The sequence below is a fragment of the Ursus americanus genome, chromosome 13, assembly GCF_024610735.1.
Source record: "Ursus americanus isolate L20-20 chromosome 13, mUrsAme1.1.p, whole genome shotgun sequence".
NCBI lineage: Eukaryota > Metazoa > Chordata > Mammalia > Carnivora > Ursidae > Ursus > Ursus americanus.
The window spans coordinates 44,724,690-44,745,767 of NC_142139.1; the positions used below are offsets into that span (position 1 = coordinate 44,724,690).

General features: G+C 35.8%; 1 protein-coding gene across 4 annotated transcripts in view; it reads right to left on the bottom strand.

Moving 5' to 3' along the window:
- The window catches only part of PDGFC (platelet derived growth factor C), a 199,875-nt gene that overhangs the window by 70,202 nt on the left and 108,595 nt on the right, over positions 1 to 21,078 (bottom strand). For all 4 annotated transcript variants that reach the window (XM_045798759.2, XM_045798758.2, XM_045798760.2 and 1 more), the window contains one exon: positions 14,817 to 15,012. In XM_045798759.2, coding sequence (XP_045654715.1) covers positions 14,817 to 15,012 — 196 coding nt within the window. The remainder of the gene's footprint in view (positions 1 to 14,816; positions 15,013 to 21,078) is intronic.

Here is a 21,078-nt window from a genome sequence, read left to right on the forward strand (position 1 = left end):
AAGAGGAGCGTCATCATTGGCAGTGTGATGTCCAACTATTATCAACACTTATTTGGAAGTTCTTAATCTAGACAAATAGTAAGTAAACTGTGATTAGAGAGATTTTTTTCTCAAAACACCCTAGGATAACATGCGGTGCAGGCCTCATTTCCACTGAGATTAACCTCAATGCCTCAGCAAAAACAGTGCCTACCACAATCCCATGAAATAATTTTAGAAGCAATAAATTATGACTGGTTCCATTTACACAAATATTTTGATATCATGAACTAGCTTGCTTATTCAAACTGACAGACTGAGATGGAGAGCTACAGATAGAAAGGTCAAGAAGTAGATGATGTTTTTGAAGTTAGTGCGTGGGGTTTCTGGTGAGAAAGGAGTAGGGGGGTTAAATCAGCTGCCATATGGGGAAACGATCTGTGTGTCTCAGCAGACAGGGAGCAAAGCATACTTGAGATTTGAAAATTTTTTCAAACATTTTTCAAGGGCTTGAAACAGCTATGGGGAATAACTTTTCTGGAAGAAGAAAAATCTTTGGGCAGTGAAGTTTTAAATGTATTGTGTATAATGGATAAGTCCTTCACTACTTCGTAGCTATCAGCAGCATAGTGAATCAAAAACTTCTTGGTTCCATTACATTTAGGAATTCTTCACGGTCTTGAGTTATTCAGTGAAAAGTTTAAAAATGACAAAAGAAACAACTAGGCACCTGATAGACTTCAAAGCAGTAAAATTTTTTCTCATATTAAATTTAATTCAAAGGAAGAAGATTCTTCTCAAAGACGGGATGGAATGGGGCTGGGCAGTACGCAGGTAATCTGTGACATTACTCACTTAGAAAAGGTATGGGATGACAAAAGACTCTTCAGGACCACATTAAAGTAGTGGCATTTCCAGATCATTGTTTTTACTAAAGTGATTACAATATGGAGTTTATCGGAACTGTAAGAATTTCCCGTAAAATCAATGTCAAATTAAAATCTGAGTTTTAATTCAAAGGATCATATATAAATGAACAGTGTGAAAAATCTGAAGTGATTTTTTTCATAGAAACAGAAAAGTTATAATATTATACTAACTTTAAATTTTCTAAGAACTTTTATAAAACCATTACCTGTTTGGATAAAGGTAAAACAAATGTTAGTATCCCCATATACTTGTGAATATTCTAGGGAAACAAATCTTTCAGTGTTGGAAATGACCTGAATCTTCATCTGGAACCCAATCTTCGATTTTGATAATAATTTATGAATACAATTATTAAAAAGGGTAAGTTAAGTTACCAAGGCCGTATGGCCAGTGGCAAATGTCAGAGCTGAATCTGAAACATGTCAGGTATTTCACGGTAGTGTTCTTCCTAGTAGATTAAACTCTCTTATATAAATAACATGCCAATTTACCCTACCCAAAAAAACTAAGTTTCTGAGAACAAATCTCCTTTGTTTGTGGTCTTCTCTAGGATTTTAATAATGGAATAAAAACATACACCTCTGTATGTACCAGTAAAATGAAGAGATCTGTTGATAGAAGTCCAAGAAGGTATATCTTACTCTGGGCAATGGCATATTTCCATATCTACATAGAGATAAGCATCTCGCCAGATCACCTCCTATCTCCTCTGAATGGACATTCACGAAGGCAAAGTTCACTCCATGGGGGCAGGAATCTTAGTGTCCTCCTTCCTCCTTGCCCACCTTTGAGTGAGCATCTGTGACTACACAGAGGTCTTGCCAATTTTCTTAAGCCCGGGGCCAAGCATCCATTATGACCAATACTGCATCAGTCTACTGGGACTCATGATTATGTTGCCTAACCTGCGGTAAACTCAGAATAGGATATTATAGTTGTATCATTCCTTCTACTGAAAACAGAGGTATAGGTATGAAAAACATTGCCAAGGTGGTCTTTTATTCTGTACCCTCACATGTGAATCAGATACAATGAAACCTTTTAAGCTTAACTTGGAAAGATTTTGTTAAATATGTTAGTCTAAACTTTGTTAATTACATAGCAAAACAATAATCCTTTTGTACAAGTTAGACGTTTTGGAGTCACTCTGGAAAAAACTTCAAAGGGGAAATCAAATAATGATTAGAAACAATTTCATCGAATAATTAAAAATAAATCCTAAGTCAGCACCTGCCTGTATTATAAAACCCAGAGGAGACAGCCTATTTAAAGATTGGATTCTTTAGAAGGTCGGCTGTTCCACAAAGAGAGCTGGGATCTGAACACATTCTAATTCTCCAAGAGAGAGGGCCAGATGAATTGAAGAACGTGTGTTATTTGAAAGTTCACATAGCGAAATAATGTTAATAACTTAGTATTGGAGGTACACCTGCATAAAACATGGAATAGCTGAGAAAAGAAAGGCGAGCACAGAATTTTAACAATATATTTAAGATTTGCACATGTAGAAGTCCATTATTGATGACTGGTGCTCTATTGTCCTTGCTTATTTTTTCTCTTGGGTAAGATTGTATAGATAGATAATTAGCTAGGCAGGCTAGTAAAATGGGTATTCCATTGGTTCTAGAAGTTGTCCTTGTTTAAGGCACGGTGCCATATGATGACTCAAACAAGAACTCTCACCATTACCCCAATGGCAGCAAGACTGCAATTAAAAGTAAAAACCAGCCCACACAATGCCATTCCAATATTCCGAATTCCTCAGAGTGTAAACTCCAAAACTCTTTCTAAATCAATGGAAGAATGTGGTATCTGGGCAATGACAAAGCAGAGAAGGTGGAAAAGGAAGACAAAGATGAGAGGGAGGTTTAGGGAAGTAGGAGAGGAGAGGAGAAGATGCAGAAAAAAAAAAAAAGGTAAAGGGCTAGTGAGAGACAAGACACTGGGTGAGCCAGACATGAGTTTGGGAGTTGCAGGATACATTCTTTCTCTACTTGAAATGTTGATTTTGAACATTTCAAAACATAAAACCAAAACATCTCATTAGCTAAGGGCAGAGTCCCTTGATCTCAGACTTGGTCACGTCCCCACCCTTCATTTTAAGCCCTCTTGGGAATGATTTTTTTTTTTTTTAAGTTACAAAAGTAATCGCTACAGAGGTCAAAGGATAGCAGAACTATAAATTATGGCATTGAGCTAACTGTACTCAAAAGAGTTGCTGGAAAGGGCACTGGCAAAATCTTCACTCTGAAGAGAATCTGACTCTTTGGCCAGAAGTGCAGGTAGGAAAAACAGGAAGTGTAAATTTGAAAGCTGCACTTCAACTCCTTGTGGTTCTTCACACTGATAGTGGTGACTGTTATTTTTCTACCACCAGTACCTCTTCCTCTTTCTGGTGGAAAAAAAGAAATAGTTTTGCTTTCAGGGACCATTTCTCCACCAATCACGGTCCATCAATTGGCTTTGGGATGGGCACGTAACCCAAATCTTGCCAAGCACAGTAACACATGCTCCTAGATCCCTCTGCATTAACTGGTCCAGGGATAGATACTTGGTTTAGACCAAGCCGATCAAAACTCTTCTGAGAGCTTTTCTAGGAAAAGTGCTGTATTCTTCAAAGATGGAAAGCGCTAAAATCTTGGCACGTCTGTGGCTTTCTTTCCATTTTATGAAGACAGACAGATAGAAAATGAAGTTAATTGCAGGGAGCTAGTCTTTAGAGGCAGAGAAAAAGAGACAGTTGATGGCATCATTCAGAACCTGGAGAAAGCCCATCCCTGAAATGTTCAGTAACATAATCCAAATATTTCCTTTTTAAGCTGGTTACTTATTTGTGGTTACTTGAAACTAAAAGAGTCTTTAAGTTCTACTTCCATGAATGAACCCCGCTATCTTTCGACTTACACCACTACCTATTACGGAAACTTACATTTTATTATGGCACACCTGTCACAGAATTGTAATATTGTGCTTAGACATGGTGTGATATTGGTATGTATCATCTGTTCTTCTCAGAACCCATGTAAACTTGGCTCAACCACTGGAGAGAAGAGGAAAGCCACCTATCTCTTCTCTATAATAAAACGACCATTTAACATTCTAAATTTTTCCGTGGTTGCATTTAATATGAATATTTCCAATGTCGGCAATGTTGAAATTGGTCATTTTTTTTCCTCCAAAAACTTGTGCCCTGGAGCCAAAAAGGTTATCTTTGAAATAAGAAGCATTGGGGTATCTATAGATTTTCTTTGCACATGTGTGCTTGGGCACACACCCACCCACCCTCCCCACCCACACAGAGCTCTAACGGTGAAGGCGGTTAGAGGAATGATAAGAGAGGAACATACGCTTTCTGTGATCAGATCAATGAGAAAATAATTAGGCAAAATGCAGGTCTGATAGAACAGGTAAACTGTAAAGTTTTGTGTATGAGAAATAACAAAATTCCTCCTAATGATTCCAGTTGTCGTCACGTTCTCGCATCAGTATTCTCTTCCTGAAACATAGACCAGTGTACGATGTAGATCTGCAACATACCCCTTGGCTTCTGACACCGTAAGAAAGGAAGAAAGAAAGTGCAAATCCATCAGCTTACTCTTCAAAATTCCCCGCAGTTTGAACCTACCACAGTACAGCCTCCCCTCACCACACCTCCACCTTCTCTCAAGCTCCAGACAAACTCATGGCTTACAAATTATTCCAGGCTTTTGCCACCTCCAGTCTGACTCTACGTAGAGTGCTCATTCCTCTTTACTACGCCGATTATTTTATTCTAATTGGCTTTTACTTATTACTTTTAGGCATTTGTCAGCCAATGAAGTCTTACCCATGCTTCAAGGCCTCATACACGCTGTAGTCCCATACTTCTTTGGTTTATAACTAATCTGTCTCTGCTTGCACGTTTACGTCACTTTGTAGTTAAGACAACAGCAGACACTATTGTTCGCCTACATGGCTCCCTCCGATGCACCCTCCCCTTGCTCCTTAAAAAAGAAGTGATTTACTTAGGTAACCAACCTCCATGTGCTTTGGCCTAGATGGGCCCCTAGAGTAAGTCCTGGGGAGGACTAACGAATGCTCGAAGTCAATCTGGTTTCCCTTCCCCTTGCCAGTGGTTGCGGTAGACATCTTGCAGAAAGTGGCCAAACCAACATCTGTATCACCAAGCAAACCTTATCTGCTCTTATAGTAGGGTTCCCATAGTGTACCTGACCTTTTGGTTGCACCTCTCTTTTTCTTGCCATCACGAACAGGAACGCAGTTCTGCGCTATAGCTCAACACCCAGCTACTTATACTCAGGCCCAGGTCTGCAAACTCAGGCTGGGAATTATGTAGGTAAGGAGATTCATGTGACACCGTCGGAAACCTAAGCAGTAAAACTTAGGATCGCTTATGGCCCTAGGAACTCCTGGCACCTTTGTCTTTTCTCAATCCTCTTAAGGGGTTCATGAACACATTTTGCTTGGAAAATAAAATTCTTATGACGTACTTACTGGTCTCTCAAGTCATCATCAACCGAATAAATCAAATTGCCTTCCTTTAACTTTAGCTGTACGGCCATGGAACTAACAAATATTTTTACATAGCTTCCATAAAACAATTGGCTCCTTAAAATTTTATCATTCACAGCTTGCGCTGGCATTGTAAAATTGACATAAAGAATCTATACTGTCTTGGAAAGTTATATCTACTAGAGTGAAACACAAAAAAACGAGTATTTGAGTTTTTGAGGTCTGCAGGGCAGAGTTAACTCCCGCATCCCAATTTCTCCATTATAAATTAATAGCATTTATTTATAGATTGTTGCTGGTAAGATACACAGTTAGGGTACAAACTAGAACACGGTCAACACAGCAATCCAAACATAACCAGTTACAGTAATGACTATACTCTGTGTTTACCATTGTGGAGTTGGTGGCATTTTATTTTAATGGCCTATTTATTTGTCTGTCTCTTTACCCAGACTGTGAGCTCCCTGGGGGCATGAGCCATCTCCTAATCACTGCATCCCCCTATTACCTCCCATAGCGCTCAAGAAGCGCTCCTTGAACGTTAAGAATACATAAATGAGCAAATAATATCACATTGATTTTATCATAAATAGCAGGAAGAGAGGACGACACACAAAATATTTTCTTAATTAAAGAAACTAACAATTTTGGGGCGCCTGGGTGGCGTCTGACTCTTGATTTCGGCTCAGGTCCCAATCTCAGGGTCCTGGAATGGAGCCCTGCTAATGGCTCCGTGCTCAGCCGGGAGTCTGCTGGAGATTTTCTCTCTCTCCTTCTCTGTCTTCCCCTCCCCCTGCATGCACACACACTCTCTCTCAAATAAATAAATCTTTTTTTTTAAAAGCTAACAACTTTGATCATCTTAAATTCTAAATAATTAAAAAAAAGAACGTGTTTACTTCATTTAGCATATTTGGCATTTCTGTCATTAAAATTTTTCCAAATTTTAATGGGCTATAATATTTCGTCCAAAAGAAACTTAGTCGTTTTGGTGAAGAGGCACTATTTTAAATTGGGCAGACTGATTAACCTATCTTTTTTCAAATGCTGTCTGTTATGGTCCATCTCTTTGTAAAATCTTATATGTAATGAGTAGATTATTTGCTTTAGAAGAACAAACAAAAGGAAGTAAGAGAAAGAAGTTTTCATTAGAAATGAGTCCTCCTAGGTACACCATATGTCATTAACGTTAAGAGCCACACACACAGACAACACTGAATATTTAGGCATCTTTTACAGCAAATCTCTCTCACACACACACACGCGCACGCGCACACACACACACACACACACTCTTCATCTTCCCCTTCCTTATTCCAGGGGATACCCTCCATCATACTGCCTGCATATCCTGTCAGGTTGTTAAAGCAATAAAAATCTAATTTGCATCTGATTTGTAATAATATCAATCTGAAATAGCATAAAAACACAGCTCACTCTTATCGTTTCTTTATAAAAGAAAATTTGCAAAGCCAGTAGTGCTATGGGGAAAAAGTCAAACATCGCAACTGAGTCTGTCCTCTTCTAAAGATAGACTTAAAAATAGTGATTCCGATTTTCTAGACTCTTCTACGTTTTCACACTTGAGAAAATATTCAAAATGGGACAGTTTAAATTCTTAAAATGCACTTGGGTGGGGACACAATTATTATTAGTTCTACAGCACTGTAATGGAAAAGAGTTAATGTTGCCATTAAAAAAAAAAATTGAACTTGAGAGTACCAAGCCTTGTTAAGGAAAAACTTTATTCTGCCTGCAGTAGTCTACATTTCAGTCATATGGTGGACAAAATGAGGCAGAGAAACTCCTCTTGGTATATTAAAACTAAAATTGCTGAACAAATGATTGAAAGAAAACAACTGTTTTTAATGTAATATTGAGCTGTCAAGAAAATAACAGAATTCTTTGGAAGACAGATAAATAGAAGGAATCGAGATTTCAGCGAGGTAAATAAGCTCCGGAATCCTGTGAGGATCTGCTGGGTCCTGGTGTACAAGAGCAGGGGTTTGTGCTTAATGAGCCACAGGTGGTACAGGACAAGAGGCCTGGGGCTGGATCCTAACCCCATCCCTTCCCTCTCACCCCTGCTATGCACGTCTCCCTCTGTAAAATGTACCACCCAATGGTGGACCATAAGGCTACGTCCGCAATCGGATGACTGACTGCTCAAGAGCCACAAGATGGTGGAATGGTATCTTCAAGCTATTGAGAAAAAAATAAACACACAACTTCAAATTCTATATCCAGTCTGACTAACTTCTAAGAATGAAAGTGAAATAAAGAAATTTCAAGTACAGAAGAACTGAGTATTTACTGCCAACAGGCTTTCACTTAAGAGACTTTTAAAGACTGTACTTAAGGAAGAAGTAAAATAATTCTACAAAAAAAAGTTCTGAAATGCAGGAAGACATGGCTAGCACCGAAAGCAGACACATGGGTACAGCCAAAGCAACGCTGCTTATACAAAATAATAAAACAATGTCTTACTTGTGAAGTTAAAAAATACAAAACTAAAATCCTCAGTAACTATGCCACATACCAATCGGAAGTGGGGGCAGCTGCAGTGAGAACCAAACCAGCTTGGACAATAAGAATGAAATCATCTACCCCACCCAGTTAACTGTTTACAGTAACAAGACATTACTATTTTATTGTCTTTATTGCCCAGGCAATGTGGTTTACTGTTCATTACAGGAACTGCCCTAAAGAGCCATTAACTCCTTCAGCTAAAAACAGCAACAGTTCACTACCCAGAACTGAACTCACCACCTGAAAATCCTTGCCTTATAGTAACAGATTCTAAACTATTATCTCATAAGCCTTTCCCAAACCTAATCAAATCTCCATAAAGATCCATTTGAAACCAAACTTCAAATTCTCCACAAAATCTGGTTTTGCTTTACCTCCCCAAACACTATTAAATCTGTTGAGGTGGCCTTCTCCATCATCATGGTAAGCAGTAAACACAGCTCTGTCTTATCAACCAAGTGCGGTGCTATCTGGAGAGTGAGCATTCCACAGCAGTTAACATGTTCTCAGGGAATTTTATATTTTGGGGATGGAGGTAAACACTGACTAGCTTTAGATATTAGGTCAAGTAGGCATTTCTAAGGCAGCCATTTTAAAACGACAACTGATGTATACTTTCTAAATCCACAGAAAGGAAAAAAGGGACGAGAAGACAAACTAAAAGAATGCAAGAAAGGAAACTGAAGACACAGAAAAATGAGTACAAATGACGTGTACAAAATAAATGGTAACACTGAATCCAAAATTACATGCATAATAAGATTCAATATACTAGATTAAATTCCTAAGTAGAATACAAAGTTTTTTTACTGAATTTCTTAATGCTACTCATGTTCCTTTCATAAAAGAAAACCAAAACACACATAGACATATATGCTAACATGCACAATGAAGGACGTAGGAAAGTTGAAAGTAAAAGAATGGAAAGAACAATTACCTGATATAGCTTTATTAATATGAGGCATAACATACTTCTTTTTAAAGATTTATTTATTTAGTTTAGTGGGGGGAGGGGCACAGGGAGAGAGAATCCCAAGTGGACTCCTCACTGAACATGGAGCCCCATGCAGGGCTGGATCTCATGACCCCACAGTCAGGACCTGAGCTGAAATGAAGAGTCGGTCACTTAACCAACTGCGCTACCTAGGCGCCCCAAGGCATAGTATACTTTGAAGCAAAAACAAAACATTACTAAGGATTAAATGAGGTTAGATCTCTGAACTTATGTGCACCAATTAATATAATTTAAAAACATATAGAGAACGGTGCCTGGGTGGTTCAGTGGGTTAAGCATCTGACTTTGGCTGAGGTCAGGATCCCGGGGTCCTGGGATTGAGCCCTGCATTGAGCCCTGCATTGAGTCCCACATTGGCGGGGGGGGGGGGGGTGTCCCTGCTCAGTGGGGAGTCTGGTTCTCCCTCTCCCTCTGCCCCTCCCCCTGCTAGTGTGCTCTCTCTCTCTGTGTCAAATAAATAAAATCTTAGAAAAAAAATTAAAACATAAAAAAGTAATACCATATAAAGCAAAAAATGATAGGCCTATAAGGTGAAACTGACAAGTGTATTTATCCTCTGTTAGGAGAATTTAACACCTCTCTCTCAGTAATTGATACATCAAAAAAAATCAGGAAAGATCCGGATGCCATGATGAGCACAACTGTACAAATTGATATAATGGACATACATAGACTTGCACCCCACAACTGAAGAACATATCCTCTTTTCAAGTACATTTGGAAAACATAAAAATCTGAAGCAAATAAAGCCAAATCTTAAATTTTAAACAATCACAAATAGGCCACATATATTTTTTTACCCAAAATAAAGTGAATTCAGAAATCTACAATAAAAAATACATTTAAAAACCTTATACTTTTTTTGGAAAATGAACAATATGCTTCTATATGACTATAGCTTAAAAGAAGCAAACAATGGATGTTATAAAAATCTTCAAATGGACAAAAATAAAAATACCACATTATCAAAATTGGTAGGATGAATGTGAAACAGGATTGAGAAATCAAACTCACAGCACTGATAACACAATAACCTGATATTATGAGCAATCAGAAGGGCCCATCACCTAGAGAACATTCTGGCCAAAATATTTAAGCAGGATGTAATTATGAAGACATACTCAGATAAATTGACACTAGGAGATTCTGCAGAGCAAATGGCCTTGACTGTTAAAAAATATCAATGTCATAAAAGCCAGGAAAAGGCAAGGGAAGAGTTATAATAAACAAATGCAATAGGTAATCAATTATTTGCTACTGAATCAAAACATAGTAAGAAAAAAGAAAATAAAGAAGTGTTAACATTTTGGGATCAGGAGAAACTATATATTAGGTAATAGTTTCATATTAATATTAAATTTCTTGCATGTGAAAGAGGTATTGAAATTACATAGGAAATGCCCTTGTTCTTAGGTAATTTATGGTGAAGTATAAACTGTCATGGCGTCTGTAATTTATTTTTAAATGCAGAAATTAAAGGAATAAAAAAATTTTCCCAAAGGGGAAAAATACCTCTTAGCAAATAAAAAAGGAAGTACTTGAAATAATAAAGAAAAAAAAAAAAAACTCCATTAATCATCATACTCAATATTTGTATATTCCAGCAAACCCTTTACCCCCACAGGCCAAATATGGAACAATTTCAACTACAAAGTAAATAATGATAGCACTGGATTACAACACAAAGAATAAAATAAATATCCATGAGTCTATATTGATATAAATGATGGAAGCAAAGAGGAAGGAAGGAAGGAAGGAGGAAGGGAAGGAAGGAAAGAGAAGGCACAGATTTTCTTTACTGAAAAATTCCCAATTTTATATCTATCTATCTATCTATCTATCTATCTATCTATCTATCTATCTATCCTCCTTCCAGGAGGTAGAACTTTCTTTTCTATTTTTTTTAAGATTTTATTTATTTATTTGAGATAGAGAACAAGCAGGGAGGAGGCAGAGGAAGAAGCAAGCTCCCCACTGAGCAGGGAGCCCAGCACAGGGCTCAATCCTAGGACCCTGAGACGGAATGCAGACGCTTTAACCAACTGAGCCACCCAGGTGCCCCTGGCAGGTGGAATTTAATCATTCTCTCCTTGAATGTGGGCTGGACTTAGTTACATGCCTCCAATTAGTAGCTAATGAAAGGGTATTTTCCTACCAGAAGAGCAACTCACCCTTAGTAATCAAGGTTAACATCATCAGTGACAGGTGAGGTGGATAGGATGTACCTTCCAATACGATCTGAGGAGAAGGGCCTATCATCTATTTGGAATCCTTCCCCAAAACCCTTCAGTGTGATCATGAGAAAAGATCTGAAAAACCTAAATTGAGAGCCATTCTACAAAATGCCTGACGAGTACTCTTCAACACTGTCAAGGTCATGAAATAGAAGGAAAGAGAGAGCCTGTCACAGATTGGAGGAGACTGAGCACTAAATGCAGCAGGCTTATCCTGGAAAGAATCCGAAAACAGGTAAAGGACATAAAGTGGGAAAACTGTTGACTTCTGAATCAAGTCTGTAGTTAATAGTATTGCAAGCAAATCAAGTTTTTAGTTACGCAAATGTAACACGATTATGTAAGACGCTAACACTGGAGGAACCTCGGTTGAGAGTATATGTAAATGCTCTGTACTATCTTTGCAACATTCTGTAAAATCTAAAGTTATTCCAAATTTCAAAGTATATATATTTTTTAAAAGCAAACTCTAAAATCAGAAAGAAGACAGGGATACCTACTAATACAATCAACAGCTTAATAAGAGATGGAAAAGGAAGAGTAAAAGAACTAAAAGGAAGAAAGAAATCTTTTCCCAAATCATACGATTTTCGCATAAATCCAAAATAATTCCCAGAACAGCTTATTAAAATAAATAAAAGAGCTTATGGCAAGTTTGCCAGATATAAGATCAGTACTAAAAAACTGATTACATTTCTATATGCCAACGATATACAATTAGAAATGTACTTTTCAAGAAGGGATTTTAGCAAATCTATAAAGAATATAGAAATAAATCTAAATAATTATGCATAACATCTCTGAAAAGAACATTTGAAAATGTATAGCCAATAAAGAAGACCCCAATAAAAGGAGAAACATAAAGTTCTCCAAGATGAAAGTTATTTCTATTAAGATGTCAATTTTCTTCAAAATGATCTATATACATCCAATGCTATCGCAATAAAAATCACAGCAGGAGTTTTCAAGGAAATTGACAACCTATTTCTGAAAAATAAAAATAGCCAGGATGCTCCAAAAGGAGAAGAAAGTGAGGGGGAGACTGCCCTATCACATAGCTTCGACATGCTATGTAATTACGACATCATCATTTTGGAACACGGAAGGACACAACTTGGCAAAGGAACAGAAGAGCGGCCTGGAACAGACCAAATCCTATGCAGAAGTCTGATTACGAATTAGCCGGCTTTGCACATCACGTGATGCTAAGACACTAATGAAAAACCTCACACCATGGACAAAAATAATACAGATGAATCAAAGACTTAAATATGAAAAGCAAAATTTAAATAGTCAAACACTCTTAATAAAAACTGGGCAAAAGACATGAGCAGACATTTCACAGAAAAGGAAATATTAGCCAGTGATAATATGAAAATTTCTCAACCTCATTAGTCATCAGGGAATACAAATAAAAATTAATACCAAGGTACAATTTTACACCTACCATACTACCAAAAATTAAAAGAATGACAACCAAAAGGTTGCTCAGAATGTGGTACAATAGAAATTTTTGCATGTTGTTGATGTAAGTGTAAATTGGTCACTCTTAAAATTAATTTAACTCTACCTAATAAGGTTGAAAAGATAAATGTGTTAAAACAGCAATATGATTCTTAGATATAGACTCAAAAATTTTTTTTGTACTTTTGAACTAGGAGAACAAGCCAAACATTCATCAAGTAGAACATACAAAAAAAGTTGACTCTTTCTACGATAGAATACTACGCATCAAGGAAAATAAGTGATCTAAGCTATCTGCACTGACATGAACTGAATGTAAGACATCGTATTGTTCAGTTCACACACAGTATTATTGCACTGGTCTATATTTCAAAACAGCCAAAAAATAACCAACTTACTTTTTATAGGGTAATGTACATGTGGTCAAACAGGAGATGGGAGTAAAAAAACTCAAGATGATTTGCAAGGGCAAGAAGAAGATGTGATCAGGGAGGAATAAAGGGGAGGAGGTTCAGAAATACTGGAAGCATCACTTTTCTTGAATCAAGTCTAATGCTGAGTGAAGCTCAGTCACAAGTTAAGTGAGGCATGTTGGATGATCTTTTAATTTTTCTTATTTCATTACTAATACACATTAAATACATATACATATAACTCTGTAAGCATACGCACATACATATAATGCCTCTCCTGTAACACAACCCACTAGATGTGCAGGTGTTCGGTGGCCCTCTTGGAATCGACCTGCTGAAACAGGAACCAGGGCAAGAGGCACAAGAAGGGCTAATACTTGGGCTACTGCTGTTGATGTCTCCGACCCAGGAGACTCCTGTCTTTGATCAGCATGCAGGGAACTGCGGTAGGCTAACGTGCTGCTTCACGAGGAGCGCAAAATCTTAAAGCCTTCCTAAGTTTTAGCAAGATTATGGAATATTGCATAGGAAAAAAATACAGGAGGTGCAAAATAGCATGGTGAAAAACCGTCTACATGGGTATTAGGGAAAAGTGGATTGTCACATTTGTTTAGGTTATAAAATATGAATGAGATCTAGGGCCACTACTTTAGTTCTCTGATCCATGTCCTTACATATAAAATGAAGGGTTGAATGACACAGTCTCTAGAGACAGCTAGGATAGCTTCCAGTTCTCAAAGTCAAAGATTACAGATGTAAGGGGGAAAAAATAACATGAAATGCGTAGTCATGGAAAGAAGAAATGTGAAAAAAAAAGTCATTATACAAATGTTAAAGATACAAACTGTGATGACAGCAAGTACAAAGTTTATTTCATCTGTATTGAAATATTTATCTGTAATATACCATAAAGTGAAAATTCTCTTTTAACTTGTATATCAAAGAGAAAACAACCCGACAAAGAAGCTCAAGTAAAATATTTTCATGATATACAAATGCCATTGAAGTGGAAAGTCTTCAATAAGACCACCCAACCTTGACAAGTGTATTCACATAGGATTTAAAGAGTAATATTTGTATGACATACAGTAGGTGGTCTTTTGCGTGGATGAAATACTCCAGCTGACTTTGGTTCACGAATGCTTCTGGAAGAATTATGATGGATTTCTACCTGGCAAACCATAATGTTATCCTAAACTAATTCTGCTTTCAGAATTGCATTTTTTCCTTGTGATGAAGTATCCAAATTTCTTTAATCCTGTGTGTGTGTGTGTGTGTGTGAAGGACAGCATCCATATGTGTATCTAGGTAGTATGTACCCATGAATACTGCTTTTTCTTTTAAATACTTATTGTTTATTTTATTGACTTGGCTATCAGGAAGCTCAAATGTAACATTTTTGGCACTGATCATAACTTAGGTTTTCTGGCACAACTATGTTCCTTTATTTGGCTTTTCTTTCTCTATCCCTTATCTCAAATCATTTTATTCTCTATGTACTTTGTGCCATAAGGTACCTTGAAATATTTTCAGAAGTAGATAAAGCTGATGAATGCATACGTACAGTACGTGTCTTCTGACTTTAAAAGAAACATAGCTTAAATAAGGTTGCAAATTTCTTGGATCATCAGAAAAACAGAACAAAAGATGCCATTTAAAATCACATTATTAAAATGAAGCAACTTGAAAGACTACATACAACAGTTACACTCTGTTTGAATTTCAAGTATGATAACTTACTTGCATATGTCATCTTCTGGGTCTTCAAGCCCAAATCTTTCATCAAATGTAAGTTGTATCCATACATTTTCCTCTGCTGCTACCAGTCTCCATACCAAGACCATATTTCTTGGGTAAGTATGAGGAAATCTTGGGCTGTGAATACTTCCATTAGTAGACACAGTAATAATTCTCTCATGCTGGGGATCTTGTACTCCTAAAGCAAAAATATAGGAAGAGACATACATTTAGCACAGACATCTAAAAAACTACAGGCTTCAAAATAAATGTTTGTTTGTTTGTTTGTTTGTTTGTTTTTTTAATCGTCCATATTTTAACCCAACTATTGCGTATGCCTCATAAGATATAAACCAAGTGCCACTCTTTTCAGAACTCACACAGAAAAAAATGATTATTTTAACATTATTGAGTAAAAACCTGTGTCCATTTATACTCAAAAGAGCATAACGTATTAGTCTTCTTAATTACCGGAATGCCAAACTACCAACTCACAGATTCCTAAAATCACAATAAAGCTGACTTAACACATGAATCTCCAAGAACAAATAAAAGATGAGTCACACTAAAATAAAAGGAAACTTTGCATATAACTCTATTGTTAAAAAAACAAATAGTGAATTTTCCCCCATTCATCAGCTGCAACTTCAGCAATTGCAGCAACTTCTCATTGAGTATTTGTTACTCAAATCACATTATTTCCCATTGATAAAATGCCATTTAAGAATACTGCTCTAGGGGCACTGGGTGGCTCAGTTGGTTGAGCCTCTGACTCTTGATTTTGGCTCAGGTCTGATCTCAGGGTCATGAGATCGAGCCCCACGTGGGGCTCCATGCTCAGTAGGGGTCTGCTTGTCCCTCTCCCTCTGCTCCCATGCTTGCTCTCACTCTTTCTTTCTCTCAAATAAATAAATAAATAAAATCTTGAAAAAAGAACGCTGCTCTAAGAAGCTTCTAGAATTTAAAAGACTGAATACCAAGGGTCATGTATTAGTTAGAAGGTTATTTAGGTTAAAGAATAACCTGTTTTTCTGTTAAAAAAACCCAAAATAATTTTAATAAGTTGTAGTTATGATTCTTAAAGCAGCTTTTTCATTCTCTTAACCTTGGCTATTTCATCAATCTGGTAAGTATTATTTTATATGATCTAACTTATAATCAGGAAGACAGAGTAAAGAAAAATGTAAGTTTCTGTGAATATATATAGTACACATTATGAGCAATATCATCATATTAGTAAATGTGCATTAACTGCTATAGAATTTTTATATTAGACAATTTAATGTTGCCATTCTTCTCAGTGCCTGAATTTGTCCTCAGCCACAAGTAACCTATTCAGAAACACGTTCCCTCTCAGTGGATGCTAATATTTAATACTGCTATTGGCTATATTAACTTATATGAAATAATCAATACTTCTTTGATGCATATAATTTAGCACAAGTATATTTCCAAGGAACACAGAAGGATCTATCAAGTTAGATGAATTTTCCTCTATACTGACAATTTATCTTTTAAAAATGATGAAAATTTACTGTTACATTAAGTTAATTACCTGTTTTCAAAGATTTCCTTTAAAATTGGGATATTCTCCACCCTCTAAATTTTCTTCCAATAACCTGCATATTTCAAAGGTGTTTATAGCAGCAGTTTATATCAAAAGTCCTTCTCATTTTGGCAACTAATATTTTTTAATGAATTAATTTTTCCAATTAGGTTTATTAAAATTTATTACTTGCCCCATTTTGTCTAAAAAAATGCCTTACATAATCCAAGGCACTCTACAAATATAGCACTGTTTATTTTTTCGTATACAACCTAGAAAACTACATACCTACTAAAAGATCTGAATTCTATTTTTATAACCAGTCAAAAAAGCTCATTGCTAAAATGTATATACTTAAATTTTGTTTACATCTTTTTTTCCCTTTATAATCCACAATTCCATTAAACTATAATTAAACATAATTTAAAGACCAAACATCTAGGTCTTCTTTGTGGTAAAAGAATCGTAAATTTCCTTTTAAGTTAAATTGCTGCTCCCCAAAATTCGTCTTTAAATGCAGTGAGGTTTGCCACCAAACACATATGATTTACACATGACTGTCAAAGTTTTATGTAAATCTCAAACAACTAGGCCTATAATCAGAAAAAAAAGAAGCAACAAACATTAAGTTGTACCAAATTAAGGGACTACATTTATAGTTTAGTTGTTTAAAATATCATAGTTCTAAACATATAACTTTACTGGTATTTTGAGGAAGAGACAAGTATATATTTTGTAACGGTTTTATTGAACATATACTTTTCCTATGTCCAGTGGACAGTATACTCAGAGAAAAATAGCAAGGAAATAAAACACATGTTTGTAGTCAAATTACTAAAATATTATACCATGCTCTTAGCCATGTATTCTAAAGAAGAATAAATCTTGGTTCATCTTAGATGGTGAATTTAGCATGAGAAATGAAAATATATCTAAACATGGACTTAAAAAATTATAATTATATGCTTTTTTACATTATGTTGCCCAGACCCTCTTAAGGAAGAAGTACTGAAAACTAAAATGAACCAAAAATAGAAGAAAAAAAAAAAAGGAAAAGGGAGATTAATAATGTAAATACTAATAAAAACACTAACTTGAAAAGATATCTACACCCCTCCTGTTCACAGCAGCATTATTTACAACAGCCAAGACAGGGAAATAACCTAAGTGTCCATCAATGGGTGAAGGGACAAAGGAAATGTGCTTTATATATACAATGGAATATTATTCAGCCATAAAAAGGAAAAATGTCACTTGGACCAACATGGATAGACCTTGAGGGCATTATGCAAAAATAAGTCATACAGAGAAAGACAAATACTCTATGATCTCACATGTGGAATCTTAAAAAAAAAAAGAGCTCATGGAGACAGAGAAGAGCCTGGTGATCGCCAGGGTGGGTGAAATGGGTAAAGGGGGCCAAAAGGCACAAATTTCCAGTTACAAAATAAATCATGGGGATGTAATGTAATATACAACACGATGACTACAGTTACTAATACTGTACTGCATATTTCAAATTTGCTGAGAGAGTATATCTAGTAAGTTTCTGTTGAAGACACACACAAATTTCAACTATGTATGATGACAGATGCTAACTAGACTTATTGTGGTGATCGTTTTGCAATGTAAATAGGTATCAAATCATGATGCTGTGTACCTGGAACTAATATAATGTTATATATCAATTATACCTTGGTAAAAATAATAATGTAAATACTGTAAGATTGACTATACATATAATTCAATTACATAGAATCATATCTATATTATTTGATTAGTTTATCATTAAGTCAAAGCAATTTCATAATATTTGCTATGCATCTCATAGTATCAGTCCCTTTAAAGATACATTTACTATGACTGAAAGAAGGTAGGAATAAGAGAAATAGCAAGCAATAAAAATTATAGTACTTGAGGGGCTCCTGGCTGACGCAGTTGGTAGAGCATGCAACTCTTTTTTTTTTTTTAATATTTTATTTATTTATTTATTTGACACAGAGAGACAGTCAGCGAGAGAGGGATCACAAGCAGGGGGAGTGGGAGAGGAAGAAGCAGGCTCCAGCGGAGCAGGAAGCCTGATGCGGGGCTTGATCCCAGGACCCTGGGATCACGCCCTGAGCCAAAGGTAGATGCTTAACAACTAAGCCACCCAGGCGCCCTGAGCATGCAACTCTTGATCGGGGTTATAGGTTTAAGCCCCCAACAGAGTGTAGAGATTACTTAAAAATAAAAACAATTAAAATAAAAATTATAATACTTGATAATATATTATTAATAAAAAGAATACTAAAAAAGAGGTTTCTAGATAATATGTAACTCATAAAAAAAGATAAATCCATATCCTTTCTCCATATTGTTTTAGGTCGACTGTTGCAGAAAAGAGCTGTAGGATTAAGAATTACATACAATGTTTTAGTGAAATCATTCTACTTTCTAGGTCTTCTTTTTCTTTTTTTCTTTTTGGTAAGTAGGCTCCATACCCAGCATAGAGCCCAGTGTGAGGCTTGAACTCAGTCACCCTGAGATCAAGACCTGAGCTGAGATCAAGATTTAGATGCTTAACTGACTGAGCCACCAAGCACCCTTGGATTAAGAATTAGGTAAAAAAGGAATGTCTCCAAAATTGGTTAGAGTTCTAAAGAACTCTGGTTCCTGTTTCACATGGGCAAGACAGTAGCGACATGTCACCTGTAAACTGACAGACTTCACAGACATCCTGTGCGATTTCTGATGTGTTTATTTCCAAATATACATTATTTTGAAATTATGCTTTTTAAAAAAAATTTCTATTTTCAAATCCTTACTTGTTAAATATACATATTCATTGGTCTCATTCCTTCTTCTTGTTGCCTATAATAATCCTTGTTTATATTATTTTATTAGTTTGTTTATATAGTTATCTTTGCTATCGCTCTCATTAACTCTCAATTAACAAATTTCAATTTTAATGATAGTCAAAATCACATGATACACAAACACACCCACATGAACACAGTTTTACTGACTCCATGAACTGGCACCTTTTTGCCTAGAAAATCCAGAATAATCTCATCCTAATCCTACTTGATGCTGTAGAAAGAAGATGAACTTGAGCTCCATAGTGCAAACAAACCTCTCCCCATAAATTCCAATCTGTATAGAAGTACCCTGTTTATGTTTCATATTTAGAATTCTGACTATTCATACTAAAGTACAATACCATACCATATTGCACTAAAATACAACAGTATACTAGATAGGCTCAATCTTCTCATTCCCATACCTTTAGGACAATAGCAAAATAAAATAAAGACAATCAATAGCACTGTCTACCTCAAACTGTTTACAAATTACAATACATTTTCACTAAGGAAAAGAAAATAAGGGATTGTTAATATTAAGTAAACCATAAAACAAATATAATTATTTAAGATACGCTCAAGTGAGGTTCTTGAATTTATCCCAGAAGATGATCACTTTATTCCTCAAGGAACCGAATAGTCAAAACTTACATATTGGAAACCTACTATGTTTCCTGTTCTGTTCCAGGTACTTGGGATATCACAAACAAAACAAAGCCTTGTCCTCTTAATGTGACAACTTCTAGGACTGTATGTTAATATCATTCCTAAACTAGGTATACAGTATCTAATATTCAGCTACCAAAACCCACTTCTCAGATGTTTCCTCTTTTAGAATTCCATCTTTGATGAAAACAGAGAGCGAGACACACCATAAGAAACTTAACTCTAGGAAACAAACTGAGGGTTGCTGGAGGGGAGGGGGGTGGGGGGATGGAGTAGCTGGGTGATGGGCATTAAGGAGGGCAACCGATGGAATGAGAACTGGGTGTTACATGCAATTGATGAATCACTAAATTCTACCTCTGAAACTAGTAATACAATATATGTTAATTAAATTGAATTGAAAGAAAGAAAGAAAGAAAGAAAGAAAGAAAGAAAGAAAGAAAGAAAGAAAGAATTCCATCTTTGATTCCCATTGTACATTCCTTTAGGACTGCATATTTTAATGATAATGTATGGGTTTACCTTCCTTACTTCCATTCCTAAACTGTAAAGGCATTTTACCCTAAGTCCAGAAGCTAACCACCTGTATAGCTCTGTGCCTTGCTCATGGCATTACCTCATACATATTGATAGTATATATATATATATATAATATCCTACAGCAAGAACATGTCAGAAGACAATTTTACATATTATTTCGATGTTTCACTCTCCATGCCTAAGATCCTAGTGACTGCACATGATAAGGATAAGAAGATTTTACAATTTATACTCCTTCTAATTAAGACCCCTTAATTCATATTTGATATCTTACTCAAAGTCCATCTATTATAACCTACATATATATTTCAGCTGAAGATGATAGGTCACAGAGTACTCATTATTGAGATTTGTCATTTTCTTAACATGCTTGCTTATTTTAAGAAAGTAAAACATGTTTCATAATTTTACCACACTCCAAGAATTCCATAATTATAATCATTATTTTATCTTAACTCTGAAATATGAATAAACTTATGATAAAAGTTGTTATTTTACGCAAGACACTTGATATCAGACTTTACCTTTTATAAACTTAAGATAATCATAAGCTGTTTTAAAGTTTACACGAAATGATAACCATATAAATTAATCACCTTGATAACTGTAAATCAGTATGTATGTGAAGCAGAAACTTTGTCCAAAATATTCTGCCTAGTTAAAATACAAT